Source organism: Falco rusticolus, chromosome 1 (assembly GCF_015220075.1).
Source record: "Falco rusticolus isolate bFalRus1 chromosome 1, bFalRus1.pri, whole genome shotgun sequence".
Lineage (NCBI taxonomy): Eukaryota > Metazoa > Chordata > Aves > Falconiformes > Falconidae > Falco > Falco rusticolus.
In genome coordinates, this window is record NC_051187.1 from 15,609,258 (window position 1) to 15,624,915 (window position 15,658).

The window sequence follows — 15,658 nt, forward strand, 5'->3', positions numbered from 1 at the left end:
ACTTGTTGTGCTTTACGCAGCTGCCCTCTCCGCCCCCGCAGCGAGGCGCCTGGATCCTCATCAGTGTAATACGCCATTCGCTAAGGCAAATGTCATAATGAATCCTGACTTAGAAATTTCTCAAGAGTTCATCGGAAGAGAGTTTATCTTTCAGTCGTGACCTTTCTTGTTGAAGGCGGATTAATGTATGAGCAGGGTCTGTGTTAATGTGGCAGTTTGCAGAAGAAGGCACTTGATAAGCAAGCTCCAGCACGCTCCGTCCCAGCTCCCAGCAGAGCGTTTTGTAGCCCTGAGCCTCCTGCCTCCGCGTGAACCAGGTGTGTTTCAGGCTCCAGCTCCTGGCTCCTTTGACATAAATCACTTGTTGCCCGAACGTTGCATTGAGAAGTATCTGAAACGCACATTAGATGTGGATAAAGACAGCTCTGCTAAAGGATGCCAAGATGAGTTAGTAATAAAAAAGCCTTGCTCGCTGAAGCGCTGTCTTGAGGTTATGGATGCCTTTTAAAATTATCTCCAAGCTCATATTTATTTTAGCAGAAAGGCTTTTGGTGGATTCTCCTTTGAGGAGATGCAGCTCAGGTAGAGGGGAGGGTGCAGCGAACACACTGGGTTGCACCAAACACGTCCCTGGGACGAGACCCGGCACGTGGGCTGCAGCGGGGCAGCGCAGCAAACCCTGGCTTCGGCCGTCGCAGAACCGGCCCACTGGGAATACTGGACGCAGGCAGTGGGGTGTGGCAGGGCACCGAGTCTAAGGTCCTTTTACCTGTTTCAGTCCTCGCCAGCAGTGGTGTTTGTCTCTTGCTATCGCCTCTGGAAGGCGGAGGCAGCACCGATGTTTGTCACGGCTCTCCCAGCCAGCCCTGCAGCCAAGGTGCAGCTCTCACATTGCCAGCCGTGCGCAGCAGATCCCAACTCCACCATCACCAATGCTTTGCATTTAAAGAAAAGCCTGTTCTGGGGCTGCTTTGTGAACGTGCATTTGCTTCGGTGTCTGGCGCCCCATCTTGCTTCCCTTCATTGCCTTTCAGCAGGGTAGAGCCCGATGCTCCCCAGAGCCCATCCCTCTGACCTGCAGGCAAATCATCACTTACTGGTCAAAATTCACAAGCTCAGAGCTTTTTCCATAGAGAGAAGCCACTGCAAATTCCAGGTGAGGCAAACAAGACATTAAACTTCCTCATTCCCATCGCTGCCACGTCCCTTGGCTGCTGTCTCTTGATCTCCGTCAGCACAGGAAGGAGCTTCTGCAACGTGGGGGGTGGGAGGGCGCTGGGGCTGAAGTAGATAAAAAGTTGGTTGGCTGTGATTTACAGACACATCTCATCTTTTCCACATCTCTCCTGACCTTGATCTGTCACAGGGCTTCCCGGTGACCCTTGGGATCGCAAATTATGTGCAGGGAAAACCCTTGAGCTGGCAGCCCTTAGCCACAGTCCCGCAGCTGTGAAAACATCTGGTGCGGGATGGGTTCCCGTGCAGTTGGCTGGCAAATTGGACCTGAACCTTTCGGAGCACATCACAAAGGGCTGCTTTGACTACCAGGACTTCCCAAGTGCTGGCAGTCCTTGGAAGGGGAGGAGATGGCCCTGCCGAACCCCCGCTGACGCTCAGTCTGATGGGTCCCCCGGCAAACCAGAGTCGGGAGACACTTGGGCAGCTCGGGCGGCTCCTCTGCTGGGACCAGGCCAGAGGGCAGGCTTTGCCGCTGGGCTCTGCTGAGCAGCAGCAGGATGTGGCCCGTGGTTCCCTCCCCTCTCCTGGGACAGCACAGCCCCCTGACAGCCTTCCAGCAGCGTGCTCCTGCACTTCTGCCTTTAATTATTCCCTGTTATTACTGCAGGTGGTCGGGGGGGGGGGGGGGGGGGGGGGGGGGGGCGCGATTCTTGGATTCCTTGCAGCCTGCAAGGCATTAATCTTAACGCTCCGAGATTCCCGCAAGCTTCCAGCAGCCGTGGCTCTTGGACAGCTTCTGCCTCCTCCAGCGATGGAGCTGACATTGGGAACTTTGTCATAAAGACACGTGTCTCCAAAGAGACCTAAATTTTTTTCGAGCACTGAAACAGTGTCTGGAGGATTTGGGGTTTTTTTCTTGTTTGTTTTAGTGTCAGATTATTCCAGGTTTGTGTAAAACAAATTTGTTTCTGGCTATTTCTCACCCAAATGCGTCGTGTTTTGCATGTTGGGATTGTTGCTGGAGGTCCCCATGGTGGTGTTGCGGAGCAGTGGTGGGAGTGCCTCTGGCTCCAGGTGAGCTGACGCGCAGCTTTTGTCAGAAGACAAATATTGAGCAGCTCACCAGGGCTGAGCGAATCGGTAAAGTGCAGTTTCTGAGGAGTGCTCAACCTCCTCGTGAATAAATAAATTCATTTATTGGGTTGGAGCAGAGCACCAGCTCTGTAGAAGCTTCCAGCCCTTTCTCTGCAGGTCTCCGGGCTTTGGCACGGGCAGCACGGAGCCGTGCCGGGGCATCCCCGGGCACTGGGGCAGCAGGTGGGATTTTGCTGTGCCCGTTTTTCCGCAGGCACTCCTGCAAGCAGCATGGATATTCACCTGATGTTCGGTAGATAGAAAATGACCTTTTTCTTACGTTACGCCCCCGCAATGAGAAGGACATCCCTCTGGATGCCACGGTGTACGTCTGCCCGGTTGGGCACGGCTCACGGGCATGTGTGCCGCTCCGTGGTGGCCGCGGTGGCAGGGGGCTCTGGGCATCGCGTAGGCAGGGGGCCGAGGCCGGTCCCCACTTCTGGCCCCGAGGCGGCACGGTGGGCTGTCCTGGTGCTGCCGCGGGGCTTTGCAGGGGTGTTTCACTGACAGGGTCCCTCCTTGCCTTGCCGCATCCCCCTGCCGCGCTCCTGCCTTGGCTCGGACTGGCCGACTGGGTTTTCTGTGACTTGGCAGTAAAACTTGCCTGCGTTTTATTGAACCAGAAGGAAGAAAAGGGGGAAAAAAAGTGCTAGCGTAGAGTAATAAAGGGCTTTTGAACATCTCAGCTGGATATTTTTCTTCATGAGTGAGAAGGCCAAATGTTATCTTGACATTTAATCTTTAATAATAAAAAAAAGGCGCTTTGTTTGCCAGTGAATTCCAAAATCTGTTTACTCTCTCATGCCTTATTTCTTTTAACTTGCTAGCTTAGATGTCCTACTTACTTTCCCCTGCTACCAGTTCAGAGCTGCATTAAATCACTTATTTTGTAAGATTTACTCTCCTGTCATTGCAGAGCCAACAGCTGCTGGGTTGACTTTTTTTGGATGGGTTTATTCATTCATTTGAAAAATGGGGACCTCTCGGGGGGGTGGTGCAGGGGGAGGGGGCCAGGGCAGGAGAAGTGGTGGCCCAGCAGAAAACCCAGGCTGAGCCCACCGCAGCCCACGTAAGGTGCTGCCAGAGCCACACCTCGGTCTGCCCTGCGCTGCTCCCACCCCCAGGAGAACCCACAGCTGGTTGGTGTGGCTCTGCTTGTGGGCTAGTGGCTCTGACCAGTGGGCTAGTGGCTCTGACTGGTAAGCTGGTGGCTCTGACTGGTGGGCTAGCGGCTCTGACCAGTGGGCCAGTGGCTGAGGGTTACTGTGGGCTTTCAAACCTTACGAACCCTTTGTAGCGCTTCATGAAGACACGTGGGAAGTTGCATCCAGAGGAAAAGGCTGAAGAACAAACTCTTGGCACAGCCTGGAGCGTGGAGGTGCTGGGCTCCGCGGGGCAGGTGCTGGCCGCACTGGTGCCGGTGGCTGCCGCGGGGCAGGGGGTGCAGTGTTGGGCACCGCTGTGGGGCCGTGCCCTGGTGCTGGGCGCTGCCAGCAGCGGTGTGCCGGGGGGGCGGTGAGGCGGTAGCTGGTGCGGGCAGGCGAGTCTCCATGTGCTCCTGAAGGACCTTGCAAGTACCACTCAGGTGTAGCTCCAGCTTCCCGCAAGCCATTTCCATCCAGCTCCTCCTAGTCCGCTAACTTTTCTTTTGCATTGAAACTTCTTCCTCATAAATTTTACATCCAAGAGCAACTGTGAGAGATGCCAGAAGCCTGATCATCTAACATGCTTTAATATCTAAATTTATTCTTTAGTATCATTCTTATTTACATTGTTTTTCTGTCTCAAAAAAAAGAAAAAATAAAGGGAGGAAAAAAATAAAATTTTCTTTTACTTCCACATTAGGAGGTGAGTTGTCATACACCCTCTGGAATTCTGTTTTTTTTTGCTTTTGATCTTTATTTATTTGTTTAATTTTGGTTGATGTCCCAAGCATGGTTTTGGAGACGAAGGTAGGTCTTCGCTCTCCAAATCAAAAGGAAAAAAAAAAATTAAATAAACCAACACTCTCCTTGGTCATATTAAAAAAAAAAAAAATTCCAAACTGTTCCATTCCATACCATTTAAAGAAAAAAACAAAACAACTACAATCAACTATTGAACTATTTCTACAGCTTACTGATTTAAAAGGGCGGGTTTTTTCCAAAAGTATCGAATGGATCCAAAAACGATTTTCCTAGATGCGATTGAAGTTATTTGCTGTCAACATTTTAATATCAATATTACCACAATGTGTAGTCTCAAACTAGTTCCTTTGTAGTTTGCATGGGATGTGAATGCTGTCTCGGCGTGCCCAGACCTAGAGAACTTGTTACTACTGCATGAGCATCAAGTCAGATGTTGAAAAATACCTATTATATTTTGTGATAATTTGGTGAAACTGAGCACCTCCAGTCTCTGGTTGCAGTAGTGTGTTGAATGATTGTTCTTTTTTTTTTATATATATCCATATATATATTTTTGGAGCTCTAAGCTTCGTAGTAGTACGGGCTGACTCTTATCCAGTACTTGCTCTCCTATCGCATGGCCTTGGTTAAGTGTTAGAAGTTGGGCCTAGGCTGTTTATTCTGGTGTTTGGCTTTGTAATAACGGTGCATGCCTGGCGTCTGGCCTCATACCCAGCTTTATTCTCTGCACACCAGTCTTGAATAGCTACAGTGCTCAACCGAATTTTGGCGCACCCGCTTCCCCGGCAGGCTCCAACCCAGCCCGACCCGGAGGCTTCCCCGGGGCCAACAGCCCAGGGCCCGTCGCGGACCTCTACGGCACGGCCAGCCAGGACTCCGGCGTGGGTAACTACATAAGCGCCGCCAGCCCGCAGCCGGGCTCCGGCTTCGGCCATGGCATCGCCGTAAGTACTGTGCGCACCGCGGCCGCTGCCCCGCTTCTCGGTCACGGGGCGGGGCGGGGGGTTGTCTCATTGTTTGATGACATCAGAGGGGGGGTATGTTGGGGGTTTTGTGGCTTTCTCTGGTTAACAATGACCTGACAGCGAGCATAGCACCTTGCTGCCGTAGCCTGCTAGAGCTGTGCCAACTGACTGTGCCGCTGCAGTTACCAGCTCGGCTGGAAACGCTTGTCTGCTGCCTTCTGCAGTCCAGGCTTGACGTTTGTCCAAACAATTACGGGCTTTAAAGCTCCTGCTTATTTATTATGGGCTTTATATCAGCCCAGCCACCCATCCCGGCTGACACACCCATTTGCAGACAACATACAAGTCCCTGTGCCCACCTAAACATGCACAAGGTGGCTCATTAATTGGGCTGGCAGGACCCCAGGGTGCCCAGAGGGACCTCAGGGTGCCCAGAGCCACCCTCACAAGGGCACAGCCACCCCACCCCACTCCCCATCACCCACCCCTGCAGCGGCAGCATCCCCACGGACCAGTGCCAGCCACTGGCATTTGCCAACCTCCCAGGTCACCCCCAGCCGGCTACGGTGCCACTGACAGCCCATAAAACCTGCAGGTGGCAAGTGAAGCGCTGCTGTTGCGCCATCAGGTCGTTGGGACAGCCGCTCTTAACGCCGTGGGTCTGCCAGCTCACTAATGACGGGCGATGGAGATTTGCTTAACAAGGCTGCATGCTGGTGTTCAGAGCACACCATCTGACCTGTGTGTGTTAGCATGAATGTGGTTGCACCTCTTTGGTGGCTGTCAGTCTCCCAGACAGAAAAACTGTGACTGTTCCCCTTTTTGTTGTAAAATGATGAGGTTTTTGTATTTTTTGCCCTCCTGTACCACAAACGTGGCACAGTACAGAGGGCTCCCCTGAGTTCCCTCAGACCGGGCAGAGAGCTGAGCTCCTGGACCGAATGGGATGAGTGGGGGGAGCAGGAGCGTAGTGCAGACAAAGTTCCTGAAATTGTCTTGGGTTTATCACATAAGCAACCGGTACCCAAAAAGACCAACAATAAAAACACTGCTGCCTCCATTTGTGCCCTTGTGCCCAGTTCCCCCTGGGTCCTGCCCACGGATGATCCCTTTGCATCAGTCCTGGTATCGACCATGGAATGTCCTTGCTCTGCTAAGAGCTGCATCCATTTAAACTGCCGTCTCTCACCACTTACAGCACCTCGTTTCCATTTTTCACCTAAAGAAAAAGGCCTGTTTGTTCTTGAAAACTTGGGCGCTCTGGCCCTGGCAGCACCCCGATTTTTCAAGTGACAGGGTACAAGCCTGCCCACCCAGATTTGTCTGCACTAACACTTCTCCAAAGGACAATTATGTATTTGACTTGCAGATTGGCAGCCTCTTAATTTCCCCAATAACTGCAAAAATCCCGTAGCTTTTTTCTTTTTTTCTTTTTTTTTACATATATATTTATTTAACACTCTCCATTTACTAACCCTGGTTTAAAAGTAAGGAAGGGACAACCCAGAGCTTATTTTTGCAACTGGGGGAATGAAAAGATGATGGTCTCGGAAAGGTACCCGCAGGGTTCAGCACACCGAGTCACCAGTGACCAAGAACAGCTCTCGGAAATACCTATTCATGCTGGCAACACAGTCTCTCAAGTCCTTTGATAATTTCTTGCCAAAATTAATAATCAGCTGTTCCCATGTATAGAGCACTGATGAACTTAACAATTGTACAATTTTAGGGACCTTTGATTGCAACGGCTTTTACAAATGGATACCATTGAAACGTTACACATGGTTGGTTGCCATCTCACTTGGAGGTATTACAGTATATACCATTTGTACTTTGTGCTAAACTACCATCTCCCCTATATTTACTTTAAGTGAACGATTTTTTATCTTCATTTCGTCTTTCCTTGGCCTTTAATCATTCCTTTCTGTGATTTGTGTTATTTGAATCAATCTCAGGGGCTGGAAACTGGAAGAGAGATCAGGAGCTAAACTCCCCAGAAGTCATATTTTCATATTGGTGACACTTAGTGCAATAATTTGGAGAGCCAACGACCCCACGGGAAAACCAGCGATCCCAGAAACCGGTGGGGACGCCACCAAGGGCCAGCTGGCAGCATCCCGGTGGGGGTTATAGATCTGCTACCAGTGCACTGATCTAAAAATAGATGAGCCCCACCGCTTTATTACAGAGAAAGCATCATTCTTAATTAAGTGCTGTACCAAATATTACAGCTAGAAGATAACATTGTAACTAGTAACCATAGAGCAATTATCAAGATTAAAAAAAAATTAAACCTAAGCAAATTAAATTAAAGACATTACCTGAGTAATGCATCCTTGGATCGCTGCCAGTTTCCTACCCTTTGAACTAAGCTCAAGTTAATTAAATATTTAAATATTTTTTTATTATTTTTTGTTGTTGTTGGCCTTTGGCATATTCATCTTTGCAAACAAATATTCTGACACTGAGAACAGAGTAGACGAGAAAAGTCAAGTTAGTGAAAAGTGGCGTTTCCCCCCCGCCGGTGCAGTGCAGAGCTGTCGGTCCCTGCCCCGGCCGTACCAGTGTGACGTCCCCTCCTCTGCCTTCAGCCCAGTGCTGCTGATGGGTGTCACCTGCTCCGCCTCCAGAACCCACACATGAGCTTAGCCTTGCAGTTAGTCCAGGGACTGGGAGCTATGAGAAGCATTTGGAGGCTTTAAATTACATAAAAATAGATTTAGACCTAAATACTAGTGGGTCAAGGGGCTTTCTGTTTACTCTTCATGTACCCACATACACCCAGGCTTACCTGAAACTGCTTCATCAATTGATCTGCTCCACCGAGCAGTATTTTTTATGGGAGAGAAAAAAGCAGCATAGGCACTCTTGCTTTAATCCCACTTATTATTTGCACGTATCGGTGGCTGTTCACAGATCAATTTGTCAGAATCCTTCGTGTTTTCTGGGCCACCACCCTTTGTAATAACGAGGTGGGACACGAGGCTGGCTGGAGACCTAAGCAGAGCATCATAATTCACACTAATAACGCTGCAATGAAGGTGGCATTCATCAGATTAACGTATCGTAATCATTCTGCACTTACCACAACACATCACACTGTAACCATCATTTACTGTCCAGGACCAAGACTCAAACCATTAATGACTTACAAACAGAAAGTGCCTTTAATGTTGCTCATTACTAATTGAAATAGATTTTTGAGAGGAGGAAATGAGCCTTATTATTAATTCCTCAAGGACCACCAAGTCTGAGATTTCTATCGCGGCAGCACATCCCGAGGCATCTGGTCCCGCACCGGCTGCCCGGGGCAGGATGCAGCCAGGGAGGATGATGCTGGGGGAGCTGCGGGTCCCCAGGGCAGGGACCAGCCCTTCCTGCGGGCTGTGGGCTGCCGGCAGGTCCTGGCCCCGGGCGCAGCCCTCTGGGGGTGGGTGCTGGACGTCACCCCGAAAACGTGAGAGCACAGGGTGCGCGTTCCTCGCCGCCAGCCCCCAATATTTATTTCCATCTCAACATTAAGCACCGGCAGGGAGGGAACATTAGAAGGCAAATCCTCCATTATAAAATAAATCATGCCTGCTGCAGCCTACCCCTGCAGAAATTGAGAAATTGTTGCCTTTCAAGTAGTTCAGCGGTGCCTTTAGAAAAAAATGGTTTTTACCAAAACCATGTAAACTCCTGGCATAACAGGTGCCCGAGGAACAGGTTTGGTCCTTCGGATTGATCCATCAGCGTTTTGCTGTCGCTGGGCAGCCAGGGTGGTGTGTGCCCGGCTTCGCCCTCGGTACGGATCGGGGCACGCTGCGGCCGCACAGCGCTCACAGACGCTTTGGGGGGGCTGTGGTGGGGGGTGTTAAAACCCCCAATGGACCCGAGCTAACTCTCGCTCTCCTGTGTCCCATGTCTGCCGTTCCCCCCACAGAGTCTCTCTGGATGTCCGGGCAAGACGGGGCGAAGTTTCTGAGCGGGCCCACGGTTGGATGATCTCATCAGACTTTGAGCACTACATCATCACCGGCAACGCAAACAAACTGGAGGTGGCACTCGACGGACTTAGGTTGTTTAAAAATCTCTCTCATCATCTCATGAATCTGCTGTACTATAAAAACAACAGCTTTTAAAAGTATGTATATAAAACCCATTTCTTGTTCGTTTTATTTTCTGGATGGGTTCCCCCCCCTCCCCCTTTTTAAACCTCTCCAAACCACATTTTTTCGTAGCGTTTTGACATAGTCTCGTAGCCACGTAGTTCTAATTCTTTGTGTATCTAGCGAGAGCCTAACCATAGTGTAACTGTTTATATTAAGGGGTTTCTTTCAGTTATCTTTCCCACCTCCCCTCCTTCTCCCTTCTGTTTTACGTAGTTGTTGTTGCTTAAAGGATGCTGAGATGGTGACAGGAGCCGCAGCCGCTGGTCCCGGCTCTGCGGCTGCCGAGGGTGGCGGGGGGAGCAGAGCCGGCAGCGGGCAGGGCTTCAGGGTGGCCTTGCAGAGCGCGGGGGGCACAGGTGAGCAGCAGGTTCTCTAGCCCTTCTTTTCATTTGTGGCATCTTCGTTAACCTAATTCTATCTATTTTCGGCAATAAGGCAAGGACTACAAACTTTTTGTGCGTCCTTTTTCTATAAGTGCTTTTTTTTGTTGAAAGAGGTGATATAAGGTTTTTTGAAATTGTGAATTCTGAAAAAAAAAAATACTGTATATACAATTCCATTAACTACATATAAACTATTAAGAAAGAGAAATACAAACCTATTTTTGTGGTGGAGTCAGCCTAAGGCAGTTTCTCTATGAAAATGGAAGAAGAAGAAAAAAAAAAAAAAGAAAGTTTTAGACTTTGTGACCAACTGCCGGAGCTGGCCCGCGGGAGTTAGGTGATGCACACACTGTTCAGCTTGCTCCGTAGGCGTGGTAGACCTTCCAGCTCTCCTAGCGTCATACCAGCATCTTCGCTATCAGACGTGCACAGCTTACAAAGGAACAGTCTAGTGGTATTTTTTTAATTTAAAACCTGCTTTTCCCAAGACTGAAAAAGAAGCTACGATTTTCCTATTTATTGCATTTACGGTTCAAAGCACACCTTTTTTTTTTTTTTTTTTTTTTCCTTTTTTAGTTGTTTTAAACTAGATCAACTCGCTGTCCAGTCATTTCAGCTGCCCTGGGCACCCTGTGCAGCCCGGGCGGAGGCGAGGTCCCTCCTCCGCGCTCGCCTGCCGCAGGCAGAGCGGCTTTACAGCTTGCATCGTTACCTTTTTTATCCATTACCTTCTGTATTAACAAATTAGGAAAGCAACTTTTGGTTGTGGTTTTGGTTTTTTGGTTGTTTCTTTTTTTTTTTTTTTTTTTTTTTTTTTTTTTTGGGAATACCTCAGTGCTACAAGTTTCACCCTAGAAGCAACGGAAGATTTTAATTTATTGTAGTTGTAAACAGAATTAAAAAAAAAAATAAAGTATAAAACATCATTGCACTGTGACTGGTAGGGGAAAAACTGACAGTTTCCTATTTGCACATGTTTAATATTTGGCTGTTATATATATGGTCCTCTGTTGGGGGAGGAGACTTATGAAGGATATTTTTTAATTTAATTTTTTTAATATTGGTAAATAGGCCTGCAACAGCAAACTAGAAGTACAACATGGTAGGTGGCATTAAGAACATACTGTAGTGTGGATATATTTCTTCTTTTTTTAACGTAATATTGACAAGTTTTATTAATATTTTTTTAAATTGTTACGTTTATAAATTTGGTACTTTAGGTACAGCCAGTATAAGACACTGAATGCGACATTTGTTAAAAAAAGCTGCTGCACTCCTATTTTTGTAAATTTTACTAACAGGTAGACTAATGTAGACATTCAATAGACAAGGTAGAGCAAGGCATCTTTAACAAAAACAAGGCACCATACTGCTAACTGAAAGGAGAAAACCTTGTTTTTCTTGTTTTTAAAAAAGAATCATGCTTTTTATGTAATATTTTAGGTTTTTTTCTTATTTCAGAACAACCAGGTTTAAGCAAAATGCTGGACGCTTTTTAAATATTGAGACTTGATCAAGTAATTAAATAAAACAATTCTTTAAAAAATAAAAATGAAAAAAAAACAACAAAACAAATTCCCTGTAATTCAATGTACCGTCAGGGAATTTTTTATTGATATTTTGTCAATGTTGATGATGTACTGTACTACCAGTTGGTTTTCCTCTCCATTCCCTGTCACCTCATAGAATATTCTTTGTTGATCATTGTTGTATGTTAATAGTGTATAAAATGGCTATCTTGTAAGAGTGCTGTCCTGATGCTAGTGTAGTGAATTTTTCCCCCCCCTCTTTCTCTCTTCCTCTTCTAGTACATATTGGTAGGTGTATCGTAATTAAGGTTAAAAATTTAGATGTAGTTATTCAGATTTAGGACCAGTAAGGATAGAACTTTCTCTTATTTAAGAAAAAAATGCTAATAATTTTGGGAAGGTTTTCCTTTTCTTTTTTTTTTTTTCTTTCCTCTTTTCTTTTTTTTTTTCTGTTGTGTTTTTGTTTTTATTTCTTTTGCTGATCTGATGCGGTTTCAACTAACCAAAGGTCTCACAATGTTAAAAATGCTGGCAAACTTCTAAGGCATTTGTAGATCCCCACCCTTGACTTTGAAAAGGGGGATGTGCCATACTACCTTAAATGCTAATGCTAGATATGCAAAACTGGATTTTTTTAATTTATTTTTTAAAAGAGGGAGGCACGGTATATTAAAACGATTTTACTAAGAGAAAAAAAAATATTTTTTTAAGAATGCTCAGAAGAAATTGCTAATCTGTGTGAATATGTTTTAGATGTTTATATACCTTTTGAGAAGTCCCAGTGGCCCATAGCACAAATGTCGTGGAATCCGATATGTTTTGATGTGGCTACCTAGACTAAGGTTCACGTTAGTCCCCCACTCATCTAGAAGTCCATTTCGAAGGGGGTTTGGTTGGTTTTTTTTTTCCTTCGTTTGTTCGTTTGGGGGGGGGGGGGGTTGTAAATTTTTCAACACAAAGGTTCAGCTCCACCTTCTTTGTTTCAGTCAAGCCCAGCAGGTGAAGGACCCTGCCGAGGGCCATTGCCCCTTTCCTTTCCCAGGGTCTGGTACGGCCGCGCTGCCCCCGCAGTGTCCCACCGAGGGCGATGGCCATCGGGTGGGCAGGGGGCACCCACAGCCTCTCCCAGCTGGACCCCCGGCACGGGGGACCTGTTCAGAGGAGCTGTAGCAAGCCACAGGAGCTCGGCTACCCTCCCCCCTTCGAAATAAAAAAAGTCCTTTGTGATTGGATTGGCTTGATTAAAATGAAGCCTGATCTGTCCTTTTTTATTATTATTTTTGTCCCTTTTTTCTTACACTTCATAAATGTTCATTTTAAGTTGAATTTGTAGCTTGGACTTTAAGGTAGCATGGCTCTCTTTGCTGTAAGTTTATTTTTTTTCTCCATTGTACAGCAGCGTACCACTGGTGAATGTTACACATCTTGCTAGGCTAGTTAAACCATTGGGTAATTGTTGGTAATAACGACCTGAAAGGTGTTCGGATTTCTTTTCTTCCCTGCTCTGAAGCCTAGGATGCTGTTTTCATCTGTAGTGTGAATGAGGGCTAGCGACTCCAGCCACAGTTACCTTCCTGTTTTGTTTCTGCCATTCACTCAATGCAACATAATCAATAATAAAGCAATATAGTTTACTACATTTTTACTGAAGGCCAGCCATGGTTATGTATGATATTGCATATGAAACTGTTTACAAAAAAAAAAAAAAAAAAACAAACAAAAAAAAACCCAACACTAACTCATAGCTGTCTTTTATGCTATGGAAATGTCTCTTGGGTGGAATTTTCTGAATTATTTTTTTTAGCGGTTTGGTTTGTTTTTTTAAGCGAAATAGTTCAAACAGAAAACTGAAGTTAGTGTAAGGTGAAGAGACAGGATGCATCGAAGACACACCGGCAGATCCCGGTCTGCGCACAGACACTGTAGAGTTTCATACGTACAGAATCCAAGTCAAACCCATTGCCGCGTGCGAACACTACGTGAGGAGATTCTGTAAGCTAAGCAATACTTTAATACTGTAACAAAAATTACCAAAAAAAAAAAAAAAAAAAAAAAAGTAGTAGTTTGAGAAAGTAAATCCTCGTGATCGGTTCTCAGTTCCCAAACAGTCTGACTGTGTTGTCTCGAGAGAGCTCCGTGCCCGAGCGGGGGGAGCCCCGGGGGGAGCGGGGCTGGCCCGTGCGCCCGGCTCTCTGTTCTGTACATACTCGTAACACCACGCGTGGGCTCGTGTGTCGCGTCGACCGTTGTAGGTAGCACATCCCCGTCATTCTCTGTTGTACGAGGTCTGAACTCCATCAGTACTAGGATGCAAGTCTAAGCATTTCAGGTGGTCATAAATGTACCTAAATAAACTATGGCACAGTGGCAGGCCTAGCCCTTCCTTTTATACTTTAGTATGAACTGATGAGAACTTTGGTAGTGACTTTTTTTTTATATATATACATATATATATGTATCTATATATATCAAGCATCTTTCAGGTCTCTGTGTATGGCTTTCTAAAGCCCTGTTGTAAAATACTATGTGGATGGGGGTCTCTCACATCACAGATGTGGAAAGTATAATTTTATATTTGTATTTTCAAATAAATAAGTTTGTGAAAGGTTTCCATCCTCTACTGTGGTCCAGAAATCAATGTGTTTGTCTGACGAAAAAATACAATAAACTGTTTTGAACAGATCTGTGGAGTCCCTTTCATTGGGGGGCCGGGGGTGAAACGTTTCTAACCGGCGGAATAGCGCGCAGCCCCATCACCCCCGTGCGGCGGGGCTGGACCAGCGCATCCCCTGCGCAGTGCGCCCAGTCCAGCCCCTTGGGCATCCCTGCCCCGGGACCGTGGCCTTCCCTGGCGAGAGTCCGAACTCAGGGGGCTATGGCAGCACCCTGCTGCAGATGCATCAAATTGTTGTAAAAAATGACCCGGCCCAGGAAGTACCGGGTAAGGGACATTGGTGACACGTGTCGCCATCTATAACGGCTTTCCGTCACCCCCCCTTTCCTAGCGCATGTCCGAGAGGTGCCCTACAAGCCCTGACAGAGGGGAAGCACTTTGTGGCTTAGAAATAATTTCTGTCATCTAGGCAGCTGTCAGCATATCTATTTATCCATCTCACTGTGTCTTAGAGAGATACGGGGCTGGGGGAGGGGATCATACCTGCCTTGTCCTTGCCTTTGGGGCACTGGCTTACCTGGCTGGAAGGGGAGGGGGCGGCTGCCTGGGGGAGCAGCACCTCTTTGGAGGGGAAAACCCCACTGAATCTCCCACAAACAGCAGCGAGCCCCCCCCCCCCCATGTGCCTTCCAGAGAGGCCTTGGGGGGCGGGGGGGGGGGGCGGCTGCAGGGGAGGAGGAGGATGGGTCCGGTTTGACTTGTTTTGCTGGGCAGAACTGGCGGCAGGCTGTGCCCGGTGGCAGGGGCTGTGATGAAGAGCAGGAGGCTGGGTCAGCCTCATCCCTCCCCGCATTTAAGGTTTCTCACGCCTACTCCCTGGGGAGGCTGGATGCCTCGTCTGGCTCCGCACCCTCTTTGCACCCCAGCTATCCTCCCACGGCTGGTTTTGGCACTGGGGATGGAGTGGAGCCAATGTCCCCCCGCCCCACCTTAACATCTTAAATACTCACCTTATTCCACTTGGGATGAGACCAGTTCCCGCAAGCAGGGGCATGGCTGGGATGCAGGTTGGGGCTGGGATGGAGAGACTGGTCCAGCCCCCACCAAGCTTTCCAGACCCAGGGGCATCGCTCCGGGGGGGCTCCGCAGGGATGGGGCTGGTGAAGGTCAGCGCGCAGCAGGATGCAGGATGGGCTCCTCGCTGAAAAGCAGGCAACACATCAAGCCCTTAATGGGACTGATGATTAGTGGAGCACCAAGGGGAAAATTAGATTAGAAAAACAAATGAAAATAATTTCGGAAGTAGTGTTTATTCGGGGTGGAAGGAGCTTCCACTGCGAGGGCTGCAGGAAACGATTTGACTGCAATCCAGAAGAAAAGGAGCGCAGGTCTGGAGTACATTAGTGTGGTGGGAGGCCGGGAATAGCAGCCACTTAACCCTGTCATTCAGCAAACATTAGTGAATTATGAGTGTATTATATGTGGGGTTATGTGTTTTGTGAAAAGCCCGGAGGCCCGCTATATCTGCACTAAAATGTTAGCGGGGGTCTGTGTCAAAATGTAAATTTTTATACCGACTGCGGAATAAAAATAAGATTTTGTGTTCGCCTCCCAGCTACTGAAATCAAATTGCAGCCCAAATCAAAGTTGTAAAATAAGCAAAAATTTCCCTTCCCTGTCAAATTAGTGCCCCACTAAAGAAAACAAGGGATATAAATGTGATTTACTTCCCTTCCCTCCTGTCATAAACATTTATGACCGAGCTGTAACGATGGGTTTCAGGAGGCAGCCGG

The 15,658-nt window shown here is 47.7% G+C and overlaps 1 protein-coding gene across 16 annotated transcripts in view; it reads left to right on the forward strand.

Annotated features, from left to right (window-relative positions):
- Window positions 1-13,933, forward strand: part of MSI2 (musashi RNA binding protein 2) — a 255,886-nt gene extending 241,953 nt beyond the window's left edge. For 12 of the 16 annotated variants that reach the window (XM_037411889.1, XM_037411914.1, XM_037411906.1 and 9 more), the window contains 3 exons: window positions 4,956-5,164; window positions 6,915-6,992; window positions 9,111-13,933. In XM_037411889.1, the coding sequence (XP_037267786.1) occupies window positions 4,956-5,164; window positions 6,915-6,956 (251 nt within the window). In that variant the 3' untranslated portion in view covers window positions 6,957-6,992; window positions 9,111-13,933. The remainder of the gene's footprint in view (window positions 1-4,955; window positions 5,165-6,914; window positions 6,993-9,110) is intronic. The other 4 variants (XM_037411944.1, XM_037411950.1, XM_037411971.1 and 1 more) reach the window with 2 other exon arrangements.
- The last annotated feature ends 1,725 nt before the right edge of the window (window positions 13,934-15,658 follow it).